At 39.6% G+C, this 17,021-nt stretch overlaps 1 protein-coding gene across 1 annotated transcript in view; it reads left to right on the forward strand.

Annotated features, from left to right (window-relative positions):
• Positions 1-17,021, forward strand: part of GRM7 (glutamate metabotropic receptor 7) — a 754,621-nt gene that overhangs the window by 386,548 nt on the left and 351,052 nt on the right. The window contains exon 4 of the mRNA XM_059662903.1: positions 3,414-3,568. Within this exon, the coding sequence (XP_059518886.1) occupies positions 3,414-3,568 (155 nt within the window). The remainder of the gene's footprint in view (positions 1-3,413; positions 3,569-17,021) is intronic.

Here is a 17,021-nt window from a genome sequence, read left to right on the forward strand (position 1 = left end):
GAATCAAGATCACATTGAATTTTATATTTCACTTTTTGCAATTCACGTTTCACTTTGTGTACCATAAGTACTTTAAAATGGTTTAATCTCACTTATCTTGACAAATAACCCCACACTCTTCCATAAATATGGCAAGGTGAATGTCTACTTTTTGTATTTATGTCAGTTTCATCTTTCTCTTCCTGTTTCACTTGGTTTCTCCCTACCTTTTCATTCTCTTTGGAATTACCAGCAATTCCTCAAGGAATGGTTTTTGTTAACAACAGATTGTATATTATTCATATTTTTCATATATATTTCAATTTAGTTAAGCTAAAATAGTATTTACCATTTCTTCCAGCCTCTATCCCCTGCCTTTGGCATCTGTATTTTTCTGTGCTCTTATATAACCCTATAGTTTTAACTGCGTATATACAGAAATACAGGCAAATTTTGGCCAGCTTTCATTATATAAGAATTGAACAGTCTTTTGCAGCTGCTTATTTGACTTTCCTTCTTTAACAATACCTTGTGGAAATTACACTGAGTATATTTTTAATTGCTCTCCATCCATCCTTTGGATGGTCTCTATTTATGTAACCAGTTCCCTATTGCTCTGCATTCTGGTTGTCTCTTTAATGAACATTTGATTTTGACAGTATACTTGGTTATTTCCTTTGAGTAGAGCAGTAGAAGTGGTACCTCTAGATCAAATATAAACAATTGATTGTGTGTCATTTTTTAATGAAAATAATAAATGCATATATTTTTAAAAATATGACTACAATAATTTTGGTGCAAAATATTGGTCTCCCGTCTCATTCCTCTAAACTCTTTGGTTCTATTCTCTTTGAGCAACAATTTTAATTCTTTAAGCTATTTCTTCAGGCCTTATTTGCATATGTGTCTGTACTGTAATTTTTGAATTATTAATTTGGCTAATTAGTTCTTCATTGTCTTCCCAACATCATTCTATCAGATTTACATTAAATATAAATCAGTGTTTACATTATTATCCATGTAATAAGGTGACCTGTATTATTGTCTTGGGCACTTCCCTCCTGAAATCTCTATCCTTTCTTTTATTTTTCTCTCTTTTTTTATGTTTACTCATAGTTTATTTCCTCATTTTGCTGGAGCTATCCTCCAATAACTTTCTAATAAAAGGAAAATTAAAGAAAAAGGTTTTTTCCTTTTATGCCTAATAATGTTCTTATTCTGCCTCCACAATTACTTTGTAGTTGGGAATGTAAGGTCTAGACTCATATTTATTTTTAAATACATCATACCTGGCACAGAATTATTACAGTAAATATCTATGGTAACTAATGAGTTACAGGCTAATGTCTTGTAGGGAGCTTGAGGTTCTAATTTGGGATGGAAAAATCTGTAACAGCCATGGATTATGCTAATTCTATTTCTATTGGAATTCTAGATTATAAATAATTTTCCTAAGAATGTGGGAGACATTGCTCCATCACTCATCATTTTTTTCTCTCTGCTGCTTATTTCTCTGCATGTGTCCTGATTTTTCTCATAGAAGCATTTAGGATATTCTCATATTCAGAAATCTTAAATTTTGTGACATGTTTGATTTTTCCTTAATATTATGCTGGGTGAGCCTTTTTAATATGGGAACTTGTACATTCAATTTCTTGGCTTTTTTTCATTAAAATGATATTCAAAACATTTCACTTTATTTTCTCTGCACATTGCTCTGGAAATGGCGTTAGTTGGATCTATGTCTTCTTGGATTCATTATTTGAAACACTTACCTTTTTTCTGTGTATGTTCTACCCTTTGTTATGGTTTTGCTTCCTGGAGAATTTTCTTTAGAAATTTCTTCTTTTTATCTTCTAATGTAACTTTAATTTTATAAATAAACCTATTTTTTGTTGGTTTCTATCTTGCTCTTGATTACAGATATGATAATTCTCATTTAAATGTATTTGTTTGTTGTTGTTGTTGTTGTTGTTCTTTTTCATATATTTTCTCTGCCCTATCCCACACTGCTGTTTATTTTTCCCTTGTTACTTTTTGTTGTTGTTGTTTTCTATTTTAAATGGAAGATTCTCCACAATTACGAGTCATTTGTAGCCGTTCCCAGCTGGGTTAGAGACTAAAGAATTCTGTGCGCTTGACAGGGCTCTCAGTGGACCTGGTCAACTCCGTTCAAGGATCTCTCTATGCCAATATCTAAGATTTTTTTTCCCTGAGGGTTCAGATTTTCTCAGAAAAGCAATTTCTTCCTGGAATAACACACATGGTTGGCTTTCAGAATTATGTAAATTAGTAGAGGGCCTTACCATTTCAATACTTAATGGTACCCTTAACTTCTTCCTCCCAATTTCGCCACCCTCACCCTCATGTTTAACTCATCATCGCTCGCCCACAACCTTCTGCTGTTTGGCTGTTCACAGTTTCCCATATCCTGCATGGGAGAAGGAGAGGCAAACCTGGGTGTTGTCTTTTGCCACTCTATGCACAATCTTTCAACTAAGACAACTGAATTTGGCCATGCACCTCTGTGGCACTTGGTACCTCCAAGTCCTAAGAGGTAAATAAACAATTTCTCCTGTGATATTACCTACCAGTACCATTTTAGTTGTAGCCTTCTCTGTTCTACTAATGTAGTTACCTCTTATCCATGCTCGGTTCTTCCAAAAATATTATTGTAATAACTTTTCCATGAATAACTAAGCTTCCCTTTTGTTAATTTATTTTATTTTTAATTAAACTGGCTCTTTTACAGTGACAAGCATATGTTTATAGCATAAGTAACAAGAAAGTTAAAGTATACAGGTAAATGATATAAATTATGATTAGTATCCAAGCATCTTGTTGCCATTGTTTTATATATATATATATATATATATATATATATATATATATATATATACACACATATATATATATATATATACACACACACACAATTTTTACATATGAATATTGGTTGTATATTGTTCAAGCTTAAGTTGTAGTTTTAATCAATAATTTAAGACCTTTCATTAAGAAACACATTGATTTCAGAAATGACATTACCACCAGCAGAGAATGAGTGTGCTCATTTCTCCAGCCCATGCCAAACTCACAACACAAAATAAACAAACATTTGGCCAATCCAAGAAGTGAATTTGATATCTTATTCTATTCCACATGTTCCTCCTTTCTAATGTATGTGAACGACCAGTTTATTGGTCATTTATAGTTCTTCTTTTTATCTGTCGACTTTTAATACTCTATTTTCCTCAAGCCACTTTGATGGTTTTCCTTTAGAAAGTCTCTTTTTATATTAAAGCTGTAACTTTTGGGCATCAGTTATTTACTCTTTGAGAAATGGTAGCTTGCTTTCCTTCTGCTTGATCCCTAATTTGCATATGTTCAATAGCTGTTCTTTATCCTAATGTATTTTTTCTCATTCCTTTCTGCAGGCAGATCCTTGCAGCAGCCAAAAGAGCTGACCAAGTGGGCCATTTCCTTTGGGTGGGCTCAGACACCTGGGGGTCCAAAATAAACCCACTGTACCAACACGAAGACATCGCAGAAGGAGCCATCACCATTCAGCCCAAGAGAGCAACCGTGGAAGGTAGGGGTTATGTCCGTTTATGAAATGCTCAGAAAGTGGTTGGTGCCATGTAGGGTGTTTAAAGCGTGTGTCTCTTTGAGCGTTTGGCATTTCTATAATCTATGTTCTCCTTTCATTTGAAAAGAAAAAAGTATTTCTCAAAGAAGACACTAAAGAAAAGGAACTCCTCCGCTGGTATCCTGCCTGTGTTTCTTTTCTGATGGGCCAGGTCTCCAAAGATTCCCTAAAACATGCTTGGCACTTTAAAAAGAACTCTATCTTCTCACTCAAAAAGAGATCAAGTATTTGCATTTCTTTCTACTTTGTCTCCATTCCAATCTAATTAATTATTCTCCCCAGAAGACTGCATGGTCTGGGTCGGCCTTTTAAAAACAGGCTGGGTTGTGGTTCTGTCACTCTGGCCTTCTGTGTTATCTGGGGAGATAAAGATCCCACGTGTACACTGGGAAGCTCTGAACTAATTTCATCTCCCCCTACATGTCTGGAGAAGATTGCCTGTCCTACACCCCAGACCAACATTTGCAGATGGGCACAAGAATGTAAGACATTTGAAACTATCTCCACTCCCTTTCACTCCAAAAACTTGAGTATCAGCTGTGTGCCTTGTTCTGTGCTGACCTGGGAGGATAAGATGGACACAAACAAAACCCTTGCCCTCAAAGCTTACAGACCTGAACAAAGGTACCAGAAAATAGTCATTGACTGTGTAACATGTGAAACACCCTAACACCATACAAACTACAGGCCCCGGACACAAAGGAGGCACTGTGGAAGTTTCTCCAGGGCGCTGATGCTGTGGTTGGGGAAGACTCCCAAGAAGAAATGTAAGGGGACTTAGAACGCATCGGGCAGATAATGAGAAGAAGCCCCGGGAGAAGCTTCCCACCCAGGAGATAGGAGCAGAGGAGTGAAGAAGCAGGGCGCACTGCGGTAATTGCAAATACTTCACTCTGCAGCGTGGTCCTCAAATTCTCCCAGCTCTTTAAAAATGTCCCCTTTACAGGGCATTGGGAAAACGCTTCCCTCTTCCAGAGTACCAGGTAATACACTGTTTAGCTAACTGACTCCTTTCTATCCTTTGGGTGTCAGCTCAGACATTAATTTTCCATGCAAGCGGGCTGTGACCATTCCACGCGGCCAAGTCTATTGCTTCCCCAGCATCCTACTTATTCCCCACCATTGTAGAGCCTCTATACTTGTCTCTATGTGGAAACGTATCTGTTATGCACCATGGTACCCTCAGCCTCTAGATCTTGGACTGAATACGCCAGGTGCTCAAACAGCTTTTTAATTGTTTGTGTGCCTGCGTAAGATGGAGGAATCACAGTCCACCTGAGAAACCGGCACAAACATGGCTGAAGAGTGGGCCAGAGTTGGATTGTGAATGGTCTTGGAGGCTGCACTGTGAAATTTGTATTTTTTTTTCCTGAAAGTCTGAACAGCATCTGTGGATATAAGTAGGATGTGATCAGAGGGTGTTACAAGGCTCACTCAGGTGACCCTGTGGAGGAATGACATGTCAGAGTTGGGTGAGAATCTAAGCAAAGCAACAGATTAAAGTGCCTCTACTGAGGTCCTCTCTTCCTGAGCTATAGACACCACACAGACATGAATGCCCACACTCCATAATTACTGGCCTCAGCTTCAAATATCTTAGGAAATTAGTATTTCAAGTTCTATACATTTTTGAAACAAAATACATTTTCCATGTATACTTAGGGATGCACAAAGTTATTCAGTCAGATACAAAACTACATCATGAATCTTCCCCCCCCCCAAAAAAATGTGGTCCCAAACATTGATATGAGAGAGAAATATTGTTATTAATAAAAATATTGGAATGTATCGAAGCAGCAAATCATCATGCAAAACTTTCCACACCTACCCAGATAAAATAATGATGATTTTCACTTGGCTGTTTATAAATGCCATGACTTCTACCTACCCATATTTTCTTCCGTATTGCTACAAAGATTTGTTCACTGACACAGAAGATGGAATATTTAAATGGTGGCCATGCATTCACAGTGTCACACTCCCAAGGAAGTGAAAAAAATGCACTCAATTACACAAAGATTTCTGAACAAAGCTATGGAATATATCAAACAAAACTGTGAGTGGAGCACACTGTATATGGGCAAGTAAGCATTTCCCTCTTGTCTATTTTTTCTTTATTTGTTTCCCTTTTTTGTGGATGTTTCATATTGAATTCTAATGGGGTGGAACATCACCCAAATGCTCATAATATTGCTACATCCCTTTATCTTCGTGTTATATAATGCTGGATCTTCAAATGTGAATAGAAAAAAACGCCAGTTGATAATCCACATTTGCTCTCTTTAGATCCATATTTTGAACATGTTCTGCAAACATCTGATTTTTTTGACTGGCCTTTTCCGTATCTGCATGAATAATTAACGATAAGTTGCCTTAGGCCAAAGTGCTAGCAACTATATTGCCTTTGTGAGAGTGGTGTTCATCTTCTTTTATCTCCTTTCTGTTTTTGTTCTTCATTTATAGGAAAAAGGGGCCTTCGTGTTTGCTAGCCAAAGGTGTCGTTTATTCCCCTTTCAATTTAATGCGGATAGGAACTGTGCCCAGAAAGGTCAGCCGTGGCTCTGCTGGCTGCCCGGCGCTCACGGATCTCAGAATGTCTCCAGAACTGGGCAGCTCTCCTACAGCTCCTAAGCCAAAACAGTTCTGTCATTTTTAGTGTCTCTGCATTGTCTGATGAGCCAAGAGATCACTGGCATATTCCTCTCTTCTGTTGCCCCATTAACTAGGACTCTCCATTATCCTCTCCAGCCCCCAGCAAGTCCACAGAGCAAAACATGCCCAAGTCACCGTTAACTCTTTGTCCTCCAAAGCACTCAGCTTCTCTGAGAGTCATGTCTTAGGCATCTTCTAATTACAGCCAGAGAGGATCACGGGGCCAGCATCTTTTCATCTGTGCCGTAATCACTAACATTAGGGAGTTAGGATCATGAAGGGCAAGTTTTCAAAGCTGACTATGATGGCTCTGTCAATTGGTGATGATTTTTAAATGGATCCATGGAACAGCTTAGTTCCTGAACTAAGTCTGGGATATACACTGAGTGGCCAGATCATTATGACCACCTCATTAGTACAATGAAGTGAATTAGTTATGCAAATAATAATAATAATAAAACCTTGAGAGGATTTGCTTAGGAAGTTTTCAATATTCAGTATTTTTGGAAGTGTCAATGAAGTACTAATGGGGTGGTCATAATAATCTGGCCATTCAGTGTATATGTGGGAAAAGACATAAAATGCTCTGGGCCTGGCATAAAAGACTGGTTAGTTCATGCTTTTTAACTCTAGATTGACATGAATGCTTTCTTTATTTTTTCCTAAAACCAGCAAGAACAAAGCTATGAAGAACTGAGCCGAAACATTTCTGGCTGCAGTTTGGATATGTCCTACTTCAGCCTTCTGTGTTTACCTGGCATGTTCCTCACGTGTCGTAAGGTTTTGTTAGATGAATGGGAGGACAACTCCAGGAAATGAAAGATTGCCTTGAACCATAATACTATTGCTAAGCAATGCATATGCCTTTAGTCCTGCCGCCTTGTTTAATGAGAGGGCTATTAGAAGATTGCCTATTCACTGTCATGACAGTTTCAGTTATTGCGTCTTTCATAAATGCTTATAAGCTCTACCTGGGTATTGGGCATGGATTTAAACACTGAGATGCAGCAGGTGGCAATCTGGACCCACTTCCTGCTTTCATGAAGTTGCTGTCTTACTGTGGGAGTGGCAGGTGATAAAAAAAGAATTTGGATAAGATAATTACTCTGAGGTACATTCCCTTAAAGAATGGCTTGTAAGTTATGGAGATGCACAGGAAGAGGAAGAGGGGCCAGGCAGCCAGGATGCAATGTGGGTTCAGGGAAGACTGGGAGGGTGGGATGCAGGCACTAGCTGAGCCTATGCTGCCGGTTCTGGGTTTCTGGCACATACTCCTACCAGATCCTTCGCTACCTGAGTCTACCAGGGTTTCCCATTTTCCTTTTTCGTATTGATCTGGAAAATAACAATTTTCTTCAAGATATATCAAATGGTTAATCTTTTCAAAAGACTTTCCACCTTTCCCAGAGTTAGTTTACTCTGCTGAACCAGTCTCATGGCTCCCTCAGTCCAAAGTGTGCCCCATTTACAGCAAACGCCGATCATACTCACGTGCGCACGTGGCACTCACATCTGGATTCGGAACCTTGAGGGCGGTGCCTGCAGCCTGGGGCTTCCCTCTGATTTTCACCTTTGTTCGCACAGCCTTGGCATTCACTGGAGATCTAGCACGGAGTAAGGTTTTGAAAAGAGACATTGATCTTTTCTGTCTATTATATCTGAATGTATTATAATACCTGAATAGGGAACAGACTGCAAGCTTGTGTGAACTTGAAGTTTTCTCAGGATGAGGAAATATTTATCCAAAATGGTTTGTCTCTTTGACATTTTGTTCTAAGACTTGTAGTAGGAAGCTGCACTTGACCCTCCAATTCAGGATCTCTCCTGAAATTTCAGATGTGGGTTTGGACACTTTTTCTTCTGCTCTCGACTTCCTTTTCGAGGGACTTCCTCAAAAGGCCTGGCACAATAGCTCAATTAGGTGATTTGCTAAAATGTTACAAACATACGAAGATGAGAGTGTGGTAAGGCTGCCTCTGTTTGTCTTAGGCATGTCCCTGTACTGTGTCTATGAATAGAATGGACTGAAGAAGGGAGGGTGGGCAGATCAGAGGCATGAGAATATCTGTGTGAAGAATTATAGCATCTTATCTTTAATCTTGTGATATTTAAACTTGTGATTATGGGCCTTGAGCAATAAAGTGGTAAGAAGTATAAAGCAAAATCTACAAGCTAGATATCTAAGGAGATCTGAGAACAAGTACGTTGGAGTTGCTTTCTATGTATACAGTCCCTGATTTTGAGCCACGTGGTCTCTTATTTCATAGGATAGATGCTATGATTTCGCTAACCACCAATCATTTTCTAACCAGAAAATATATAAACCAATAAGAAAATATCTGTTCTGTTTGCAAGTTATACTGTCTGATGCCCCAGTACACTGAACACTCACAGGTAATAGCATGTCTCTAGAATGTTCCACCTACTTGAGTTTTTGGCTACCAAGAATTGGCTATTTTTAATAATAATTTATTTATTCTAGTGGTATGTACATATATTCATAATTATTTATGTAATTAAAATTTATATAAGCCAATGAAACAAGTGGAAAGAGAAAGAGAGAGATGTTATTCCAAAGAAAATTAATTTGAATACTTCAACAATACTTAGTAAAAGTTAGTCACTATTAGTTCTGGGCAAGACAACAGCAAATTTTCGGGGAAATAATAAATACTATGAAAATACTACACTTAGATTACTGTGCAACCACCTTAAGTTTTCATTTCACTTTACATACCACAAGAGTGAATTTTATTATAGTTGATTTTTTTTCAAAATCATGACAGGGAGGCCAATCAGGTGATGCATTAATCATGAGAAATACCTTGATCCCGCAGCAGAAGATTGACGAGTAATTGAATGTATGTTTGTATTTCAAATTAAAACATTTAATGAAGTTATGTATTTTTAATGATTCATTGCTAAGATAGACATTTTTTATTAACTGATAATTTTTAATTATAAGGTTTCCAATGTATTTTCATGCGGGCTTTCCTTTCTAGGACTTAGTTTTCTTATCTGTAATGAAAGATTTCAACTAGATTACCCCTAAGGTCTCTCCTAGGAGGACCAGTCTCAGGCTGATTATCATTTCTGCCTACCCAGCACCCATTCCGTCTTCTTGTTATAGCCTTACATCTTCACCTTGGGATCTCCACACTCTACTGTCAGCCCATGTGGTTCAGATGGGACTCATTCAAATCTGTGGCTCTGGGAGCAGGCACAGAGCTCCTCTTGTATTACACCCCTGGCCGCCATAAAGATTGTTTTGGAGCAAGCCTGTGACCCATGGCAGACTATGGTTAAGTTTTACTAAAACTTTTGAGAAAGAGCTGTGATATCTCTCTCTCTCTCTCTCTCTCTCTCTCTCTCTCTCTCTCTCTCTCTCTCTCTCTCTCTTCTCTCTGTTACTATGTTGCAATGGTATTAACTCCAAGCTTCAGCCCACCTGCAAAGAGAGAGCCTGCATGAAAACATCAAAGACCTGAATGCTGGAGAGAAAGGCACCAAATCCAAAGGCATCACTGAGGCCCCTGAACCCTAAGGCTGGATTTGGACTTCTCTTCTTTATAAACTAATCAAAGCAAGATTTCTCTGTCGGGCACTTGTGCCTGGAAACGAAGGAGAGTTGAATACTGCTGAACCCAATTTAGTCCACCTCAAGCTCCAGTTGACTAAACACTTGGTTAGCTCTTAGGACACTAACAATAGGCTTTGGAACTTGCTGACAGCTCAACATATAAAGAGAGTGGCATTCTCCCCTCCTTTGCCCCAGACCCCTAGACAGCTTCGAAACCATGAGCAGAGCCTAGGCAACAATGCAGAGCAGGCGGGTCCAGTTTCAGAAGAAAACATGGTGCTTGGCAGAGCCCTGGCCATGCCACTGTGCCCGGAAAATGCCCAGAGGAATAGAGCAATACCTAGAAAGCAGGAAGCAATGCAGTAGGCTTGCTCCTGAGAACACGCGTGACGCCCTGAGGGAGACATTCACATGAGCCACATGGAAAGTGTCTGTGGGGCTTGGCGAGGCATCTTGATCCTGCAGGCTGAGAAGCTAGGAGACATCCCAGCTCCGCCGATGAAAAGGCAGACCGGTCGCTTGTGACCGCCACTCCCAATTGGTCACCAAAGCAGCCGTTCTCTTCCCCTTCTTGGCCAGCAGAAGCCACCACCTGTGAAGGCTTAAAATGCCAAATGCTCAGCTAGCCCAACTTCCCCGACTTCGTCCGGATCACTAGGACCCTTCAGGACAGTTTCTGAAGGAGTTTCTTGGAAGTATTTTTCTTGCTTAAAAAAAACACACAAAATAATATTACTGGAGCAATGATATAACCTTTTGCCGAATCCAGGACCCTTTTAGAAGTAAAATAGAGCGTGAATTGTGGTTGTCCCAGGCAAACCAGGGCATGTGGTCACCCTTGCCACCAGGAGGAAAACCCCTGTCTTCCTTTCGTATTTTTGTCACATTTCCTCGGGAGGACAGAACTCTCGGAGCTGGTGCAGTCCTCTTAATGATGAGGGAGGGGATGCCAACAGCAGCGGAGAGCAGAGAAGATGGAGGGAGCCAGGGCCCAGAATGTTGGCTTACATTGTTGAATGGATCCTTGAATCATCTACCTCAGGATTTCTTCTTATGTGAGAAAAATTGCTCCTTATCTTTTTCCTTTCTTTCTTTTTTAATATGGATCTTGTGATAAGACTATGTTTAGTTGTGTAAGAGGCTGCCAAACTATCTCCCCAAGTGGCTGTACCATTTTATTCCCTCCAACTGTGAATGAGACTTGTGATTGCTCTGCACACTCACTGAAATGTGGTGTGGTCATTGTTCTAGATTTTTGCCATTCTAATAGTTGTATCTCATTGTCGTTTTCATTTGAATTTCCCTGTTTACATATGATGTGAAACTTCTTTTCAAGTGCTTATTTACTATCTGTATATATTATTGGATGAAGTGGCTGTGAAGATCTTTGGCCCATTTTATGAATCAGGTTGTTTATTTGTTTTTTGTTGTTGTTCTAAGACTTGTTTGTATATTTTGGGTAACAGTCACTTATCATATGTGTCTTTTGCAAATATTTTCTCATAGTTTATGTCTTATCTGTTAATTCTCTTGATATGTGTTTTCACAGACCAGAACTATTTAATTTCAATGAACTCAAGCTTACCATATATTTATTTTATGGATTGTGCCTTTGGTGTTCTATCGAAAAACGCATCATTTTACCAATGTCATCGGATTTCCTCCTAGGCTATCTTCTAGGAGTTTTATAGATTGTGTTTACATTTAGGTTTATAGTCTATTTGAGTTCATTTTTGTGAAGCGTGTAAGGTCTGTGTCTAGATTCATTTTATTTCTTGCATGTGGATATCCAGTTATTCCAGCATCATTTGTTGAAGAGATCGTCTTTGCTCTATTGTATTGCCTTTGCTTCTTTGTCAAAGATCAGTTGACTACATTAATGGGGGTCTGTTTCTGGGCCTTCTATTCTGTTCCATTGATTTATTTGTTTATTATTTCTCAGATACTGTATTGTCTTGATTAATGTAGTTTTATAGTAATTCTTTTTTTTGTGTGTGGTCATAGCTGTTTTATTATTTATTTATGTTTTGCTCAATCCCTCCACATACCCCAAGGGACCCCCTAAACTCCATTCCACAACTGTCATCCTGTTCTCTTCTATGAGTTTGTCTCTGTTTGGCTTGTTTGTTCATTTTGTTCATTGGATTCCACATATGAGTAAAATCATATGGTGCTTGTCTTTCTGTGACTGGCTTACTTCACTATGCTCTCTAGGTCCATCCATGCTGTCCCAAAGGGTAAGATTTCCTTCCTTTTATGGCCAAGTGGTATTCCATTGTGTAAATGTACCACAGATTTTTTTAGGCACTCATCTACTGATGGACACTTGGGCTGCTTCCAAATCTTGACTATTGTATATGATGCTGCAATGAACATAGGGGCGCAAATATTCTTTCTTCAAATTAGTGTTTCAGCTTTCTTCTGATAAATTCCCAGAAGTGGAATTGCTAGGTCATAAGGCAGTTCCGTTTTTAATTGTAGAAAACAGTATGGAGTTAGTCCTCCAACTTGTATTTCTCCTTTGATATTGTATTGGCTATTCTGAGTTTTTTGCTACTCTGTATAAACCTGAGAATAAGTTTGTTACTATCTATAAAATAACTTGTGGGAATTTTGTTTGGGGTTACATTGTATCTTTAGGTCAAGTTAGAGAAAACTGACATCTTGACAATATTGAATCTTCCTATTCATGAATATTGGCTACCTCTCCATTTACTTAGTTCTCCTTTGATTTCATTCATCAACATTTTGTAGTTTTCTTTAAATAGATATTCTACATATTTTGTTAGATACATACCTAAGTATTTCATTTTTGGGTTGCTAATACATGTTATTGTGTTTTTAATTTCAAATTCCACTTTTTCATTATTGTTATACTAGAGGCCCGGTGCACAAAAACTTGTGCACTCGGGAGGGTCCCTCAGCCCAACTTGTGCCCTCTCCCAGTCTGGGACCCCTCAGGGGATGACCACCTGCTGGCTTAGGCCTGCTCCCCAGGGGATTGGGCCTAAACTGACAGTCAGACATCCCCCTGGCATCCCAGGAGCCCTCAGGGGATGTCCACTTGCCAGCAGGGAGCAGGCCTACACTGCAGTCGGACATCCTTAGACCTGCTGAGGAGGCGGGAGCCACACCCTCTGTACTGGCAGCCGTTAGCCTGGCTTGTGGCTGAGCAGAGCTCCCCCTGTGGGAGCACACTGACCATCAGGGGCAGCTCCTGCATTGAGTATCTGCCCCCTGGTGGTCTGTGTGTGTCATAGTGACCAGTGATTCTCAGTCGCTCTGCTGTTAAGGTCAATTTCCATATTACCCTTTTATTATGTAGGATAGAGGCCTGGTGCATGAGTGGGGGCCAGGTGGTTTGCCCTGAAGGGTGTCACAGATCAGGGTGGGGGTCCCACTGGGGTGCCTGGACAGCATGGGTGAGGGGCTGAGGGCCTTTTGCAGGCTGGCCATAGCCCCTTCAGGGTGGGAGTCCCTGCTGGGGTGCCTGGCCAGTCTGGGTGAGGGGATGATGGCTTTTTGCAGGCTGGCCAAGGCCCCCAGTGGGGACCCTCACCCCATGAGGGTGTGGCCATCCTAGGTGAGGGGCTGATGGCTGTTTTCAGGTTGGCCACAGCCCCTTCAGGTTGGGGGTTCCCCCTGGGGTGCCTGGCTAGCCTGGGTGAGGGGCTGATGGCTGTTTCAGGCTGGCCACAGCCCCTAGCCACCCAAGCTCCCAGTGGAGGCTGGCAGGAAGCAGGTATCTGGGATTTATTTGTCTTCTATAATTGAAACTTTGTTGCCTTTTGCAGAGGCCAGGGCAGGCAGGAAGCTTGGCCTCTTCCATTGCCAGGGCAACCAAGCCTCCTGCTTGCTCCAGCTCCATGGCTGCCAGCAGCCATCTTGGTTGGGTTAATTTGCATATAGTTGCTCTGATTGGCTGGTGGGCGTGACTTGGGCATAGTGAAGGTATGGTCAATTAGCATCTTTGTCTTTTATTAGTGTAGATAGGAAAGCAATTGACTTCTGGATACTAACTTTATATCCTACAACTTTGTTATGATTGCTTTTTAGTTACAGGATTTCAGCATTTTGTTTTGTTTTGATTTTTGGTTGATTTGTTTTTGGATTTTCTGCATAGATGATCATGCATCTGAGTACAGGACCATTTTCTGTTTTTTCCCCAACCTATATTACTTGTACTTGAATTCTTTATTTTTCTCTTCCTTCCTTCCTTCCTTTCTTTCTTTCTTTCTTTCTTTCTTTCTTTCTTTCTTTCTTTCTTCCTTTCTTTCTTTCTGTCTTTTTTTTCTTTTTCCTTTTTTTTTCTTTTTTGCCTTACTGTATTATCAAGGACTTTTACTTTAATGCTGAAAAGAAGTGGTGAGAGGAAACATCCTAAGGGAAAGCTTTGAGTTTCTCACCTGTAAATATAATGTTAGCTGTAGGGTTTTCTTGTAAATATATGCTTTTTTTTAAAAAAATTGTAGGCTAAATGTAGACTTCTTAAAAAACAAATGTAGTCAGATTCCATAGAATGAAAATTCAGATAGCCTCAAGAAAGACATTTACCTTTACTCTATAGACCTGTATTTATCAGCAAGGTCATATTTTGTTAAAATTTTACTAAAAGTTAAGCCATTTCATAATCCTTTTTTATAGGAATTATAAATTATATAAAATATTTAAGTAAAAATTGTCTTTGAAGGAAAAATAGAAGCTAGGGAATGTTCTTGCAGTTGTAAAGTCAGTATAGGTGGTGGTTCATTGATTGATAAAAAAAAATTGAAAAAGAGAGAGAGATAGGGAGAGATTTAATATTTTAAACAAATACCCTGTCATGTTGAAATTTGAAATCCATAAATATTTATAACTTAATTTAAATTTTGATTGAAAAAGCAGAATGCCAAAGTGTCTTAAAACATTTTTCAGGCCTAGAAAATATGACACCACTAATATCATTTGGGGATTCCACTGAATTAGCACATCCTACACTATATAGATTCCTTCCTTAATATAAATCATGACATTTATGTATTCTTTGTCCACGGGAGAAGTGATTGGGTGTGTAATGTATGCTCAGAGTAACAGACTGTTCATCCAGCTATGTCACCAGGAACTTTTCTCCTTGAGTCATCACATTCAGAAACTTCCAGTTCATTATTACCCACTCTGAATTGTATTCACTATTGTCACATCATCTTTAATGATTTTTTTTTATATCACAGAATTATAGGTAATAGGTTGTTGAATGTGGAAGAGGCAACATTCAGTTAACAAATGATGACAGTCTACTGTCTGTCAGGCACTGACTACGTGCTGATAACTAAAAAACAGATATTCTTGCCCTCCTGGAGATTATGTTTGAGCAGAGGGAAACAGATAACCTACACTAATAAAAGAGAAACATGCAAATTGGTGTCACTCCACTACGCCTACCAGTCAACCAGAGTGACTATGCAAATTAACCCAACAAAGATGTTGGCTAATTTGCATATGTAGGTGTGGAGCGAAGACTGAAGGCTCTGGCTGGAGTGAAGACTGAAAGCTGAAGACTGAAGACTGAAGAGGCTTGGCTTCTCAGGTGTGGCCAGACCAAAGGCCTGGGTCTTGGGTGCTGGAGGAAAACCGGTGCCAGCAGCCAAGGGTAGGAAGGCCTATTGCGCGAACCTTCATACAATAGGCTTCTAGTAGTCAATAAGCACAATAAATAAGCAACTAATAAAGAATGTTAGCAGATGGTAAATGCTATAAATTATATCTCTTCATTGATATTCTCATTTTTTATTTGTTATTTTACAATTTTCTTTAGTTCTTTGTCCATGGTTTCTGTTATCTCTTTGAACAAATTTAAGACAGTTGATTTAAAGTCTTTTACTAGTAAGTCCAATGTCTGGGATTCCTAAGTGATGGGCTTGTCATTTTAATGTGTTATAATTTCTTATTTCTTTCTAAGCTTTGTGATTTTTTGTTAAAAAATTGGAAATTTACATATTATAATGTGGTAACTCTGGAAATTAGGTTCTCCTCCCTTGCCAGAGTTTGATGTTCTTGATTATTGAAGACTATAAGGCTGATTGTTGGTTTGTTTTTTCAATTTTCCAAATTTGAAAAAACTTCATTGTTATGTATAGTCACTGGAGTGCCTGCTCTGTTGACTTGTATTCAGCTAGTGTTTCATAGAGATTTCCTTGAACACCAGGAGTTAAAACAAAAAATATCTATCATGCCCTGACTGGTGTTGCTAAGTGGATAGAGCATCGACCTGCAGACTAAAGGGTCCCAGGTTTGATTCCGGTCAAGGGCATGTACCTTGGTTGCGGGCACATCCCCAGTGGGGAGTGTGCAGGAGGCAGCTAAATCTATGTTTCTCTCTCTTCAGTGTTTCTAGCTCTCTATCCCTCTCCCTTCCTCTCTGTAAAAAAAAAAAAATCAATAAAATATATATTAAAAAAAAATATATATATCATGATAAATTAGTTTATTAGTGCTGCCATAAACTGGGTGGCTTAAACAATAGAAATTTATTGTTTCACAGTTCTGGATACTAGTGTCCAAGGTCAAGGTGTTGCCAGGGTTATTCCTTCTGAGGGTTAGGAGAAAAAAATCTGTCCCATGCTTCTTGTATACCTTCTGATGAGTTTCTGAAAATCTTTCCTATTCCTTGGCTTGTCTTTATTATCTCATGATGTTCTCCCTATGTGTTCTTCCTGTCTGTCTCTCTGTCCCAATTTTCCCTTTTTATAAGGACACCAATCATATTAGATTAGGGTCCATTCTAAAGGCCTCACTTTAGCTAATTATATCTGTAACTAGAGGCCAGGTGCATGAATTCGTGCAAGGGTGGGGCCTGGCCGGCCTGCCCTGATCAGGACCAATCAGGCTGGGGGGAGGGGACACAGGAGGTTGGCCAGCTGGCCCTGTCCCTATCGATCAGGGTGAGGGAGGCCGATCTGGGGTGGGATCAGCCAGGGCGAGGGGCTGTGGGCTGTTGGCTGGCTGGCCCTGCCCCCTGGTTGAACTCCTGGTCAAACTCCCGGTCCAGGGGACAATTTCCATATTAGCCTTTTATTATATAGGATGGCTCTATTTCCAAATAAGGTTGCATTTGAGGTACTGGGCTTTAGTACCTCAACATATAAATTTTGATGGTCATTTCAACACCTACCTCTCAATCTTTGT

The sequence above is a fragment of the Myotis daubentonii genome, chromosome 14 (genome assembly GCF_963259705.1).
Source record: "Myotis daubentonii chromosome 14, mMyoDau2.1, whole genome shotgun sequence".
Taxonomy (NCBI): Eukaryota; Metazoa; Chordata; class Mammalia; order Chiroptera; family Vespertilionidae; genus Myotis; species Myotis daubentonii.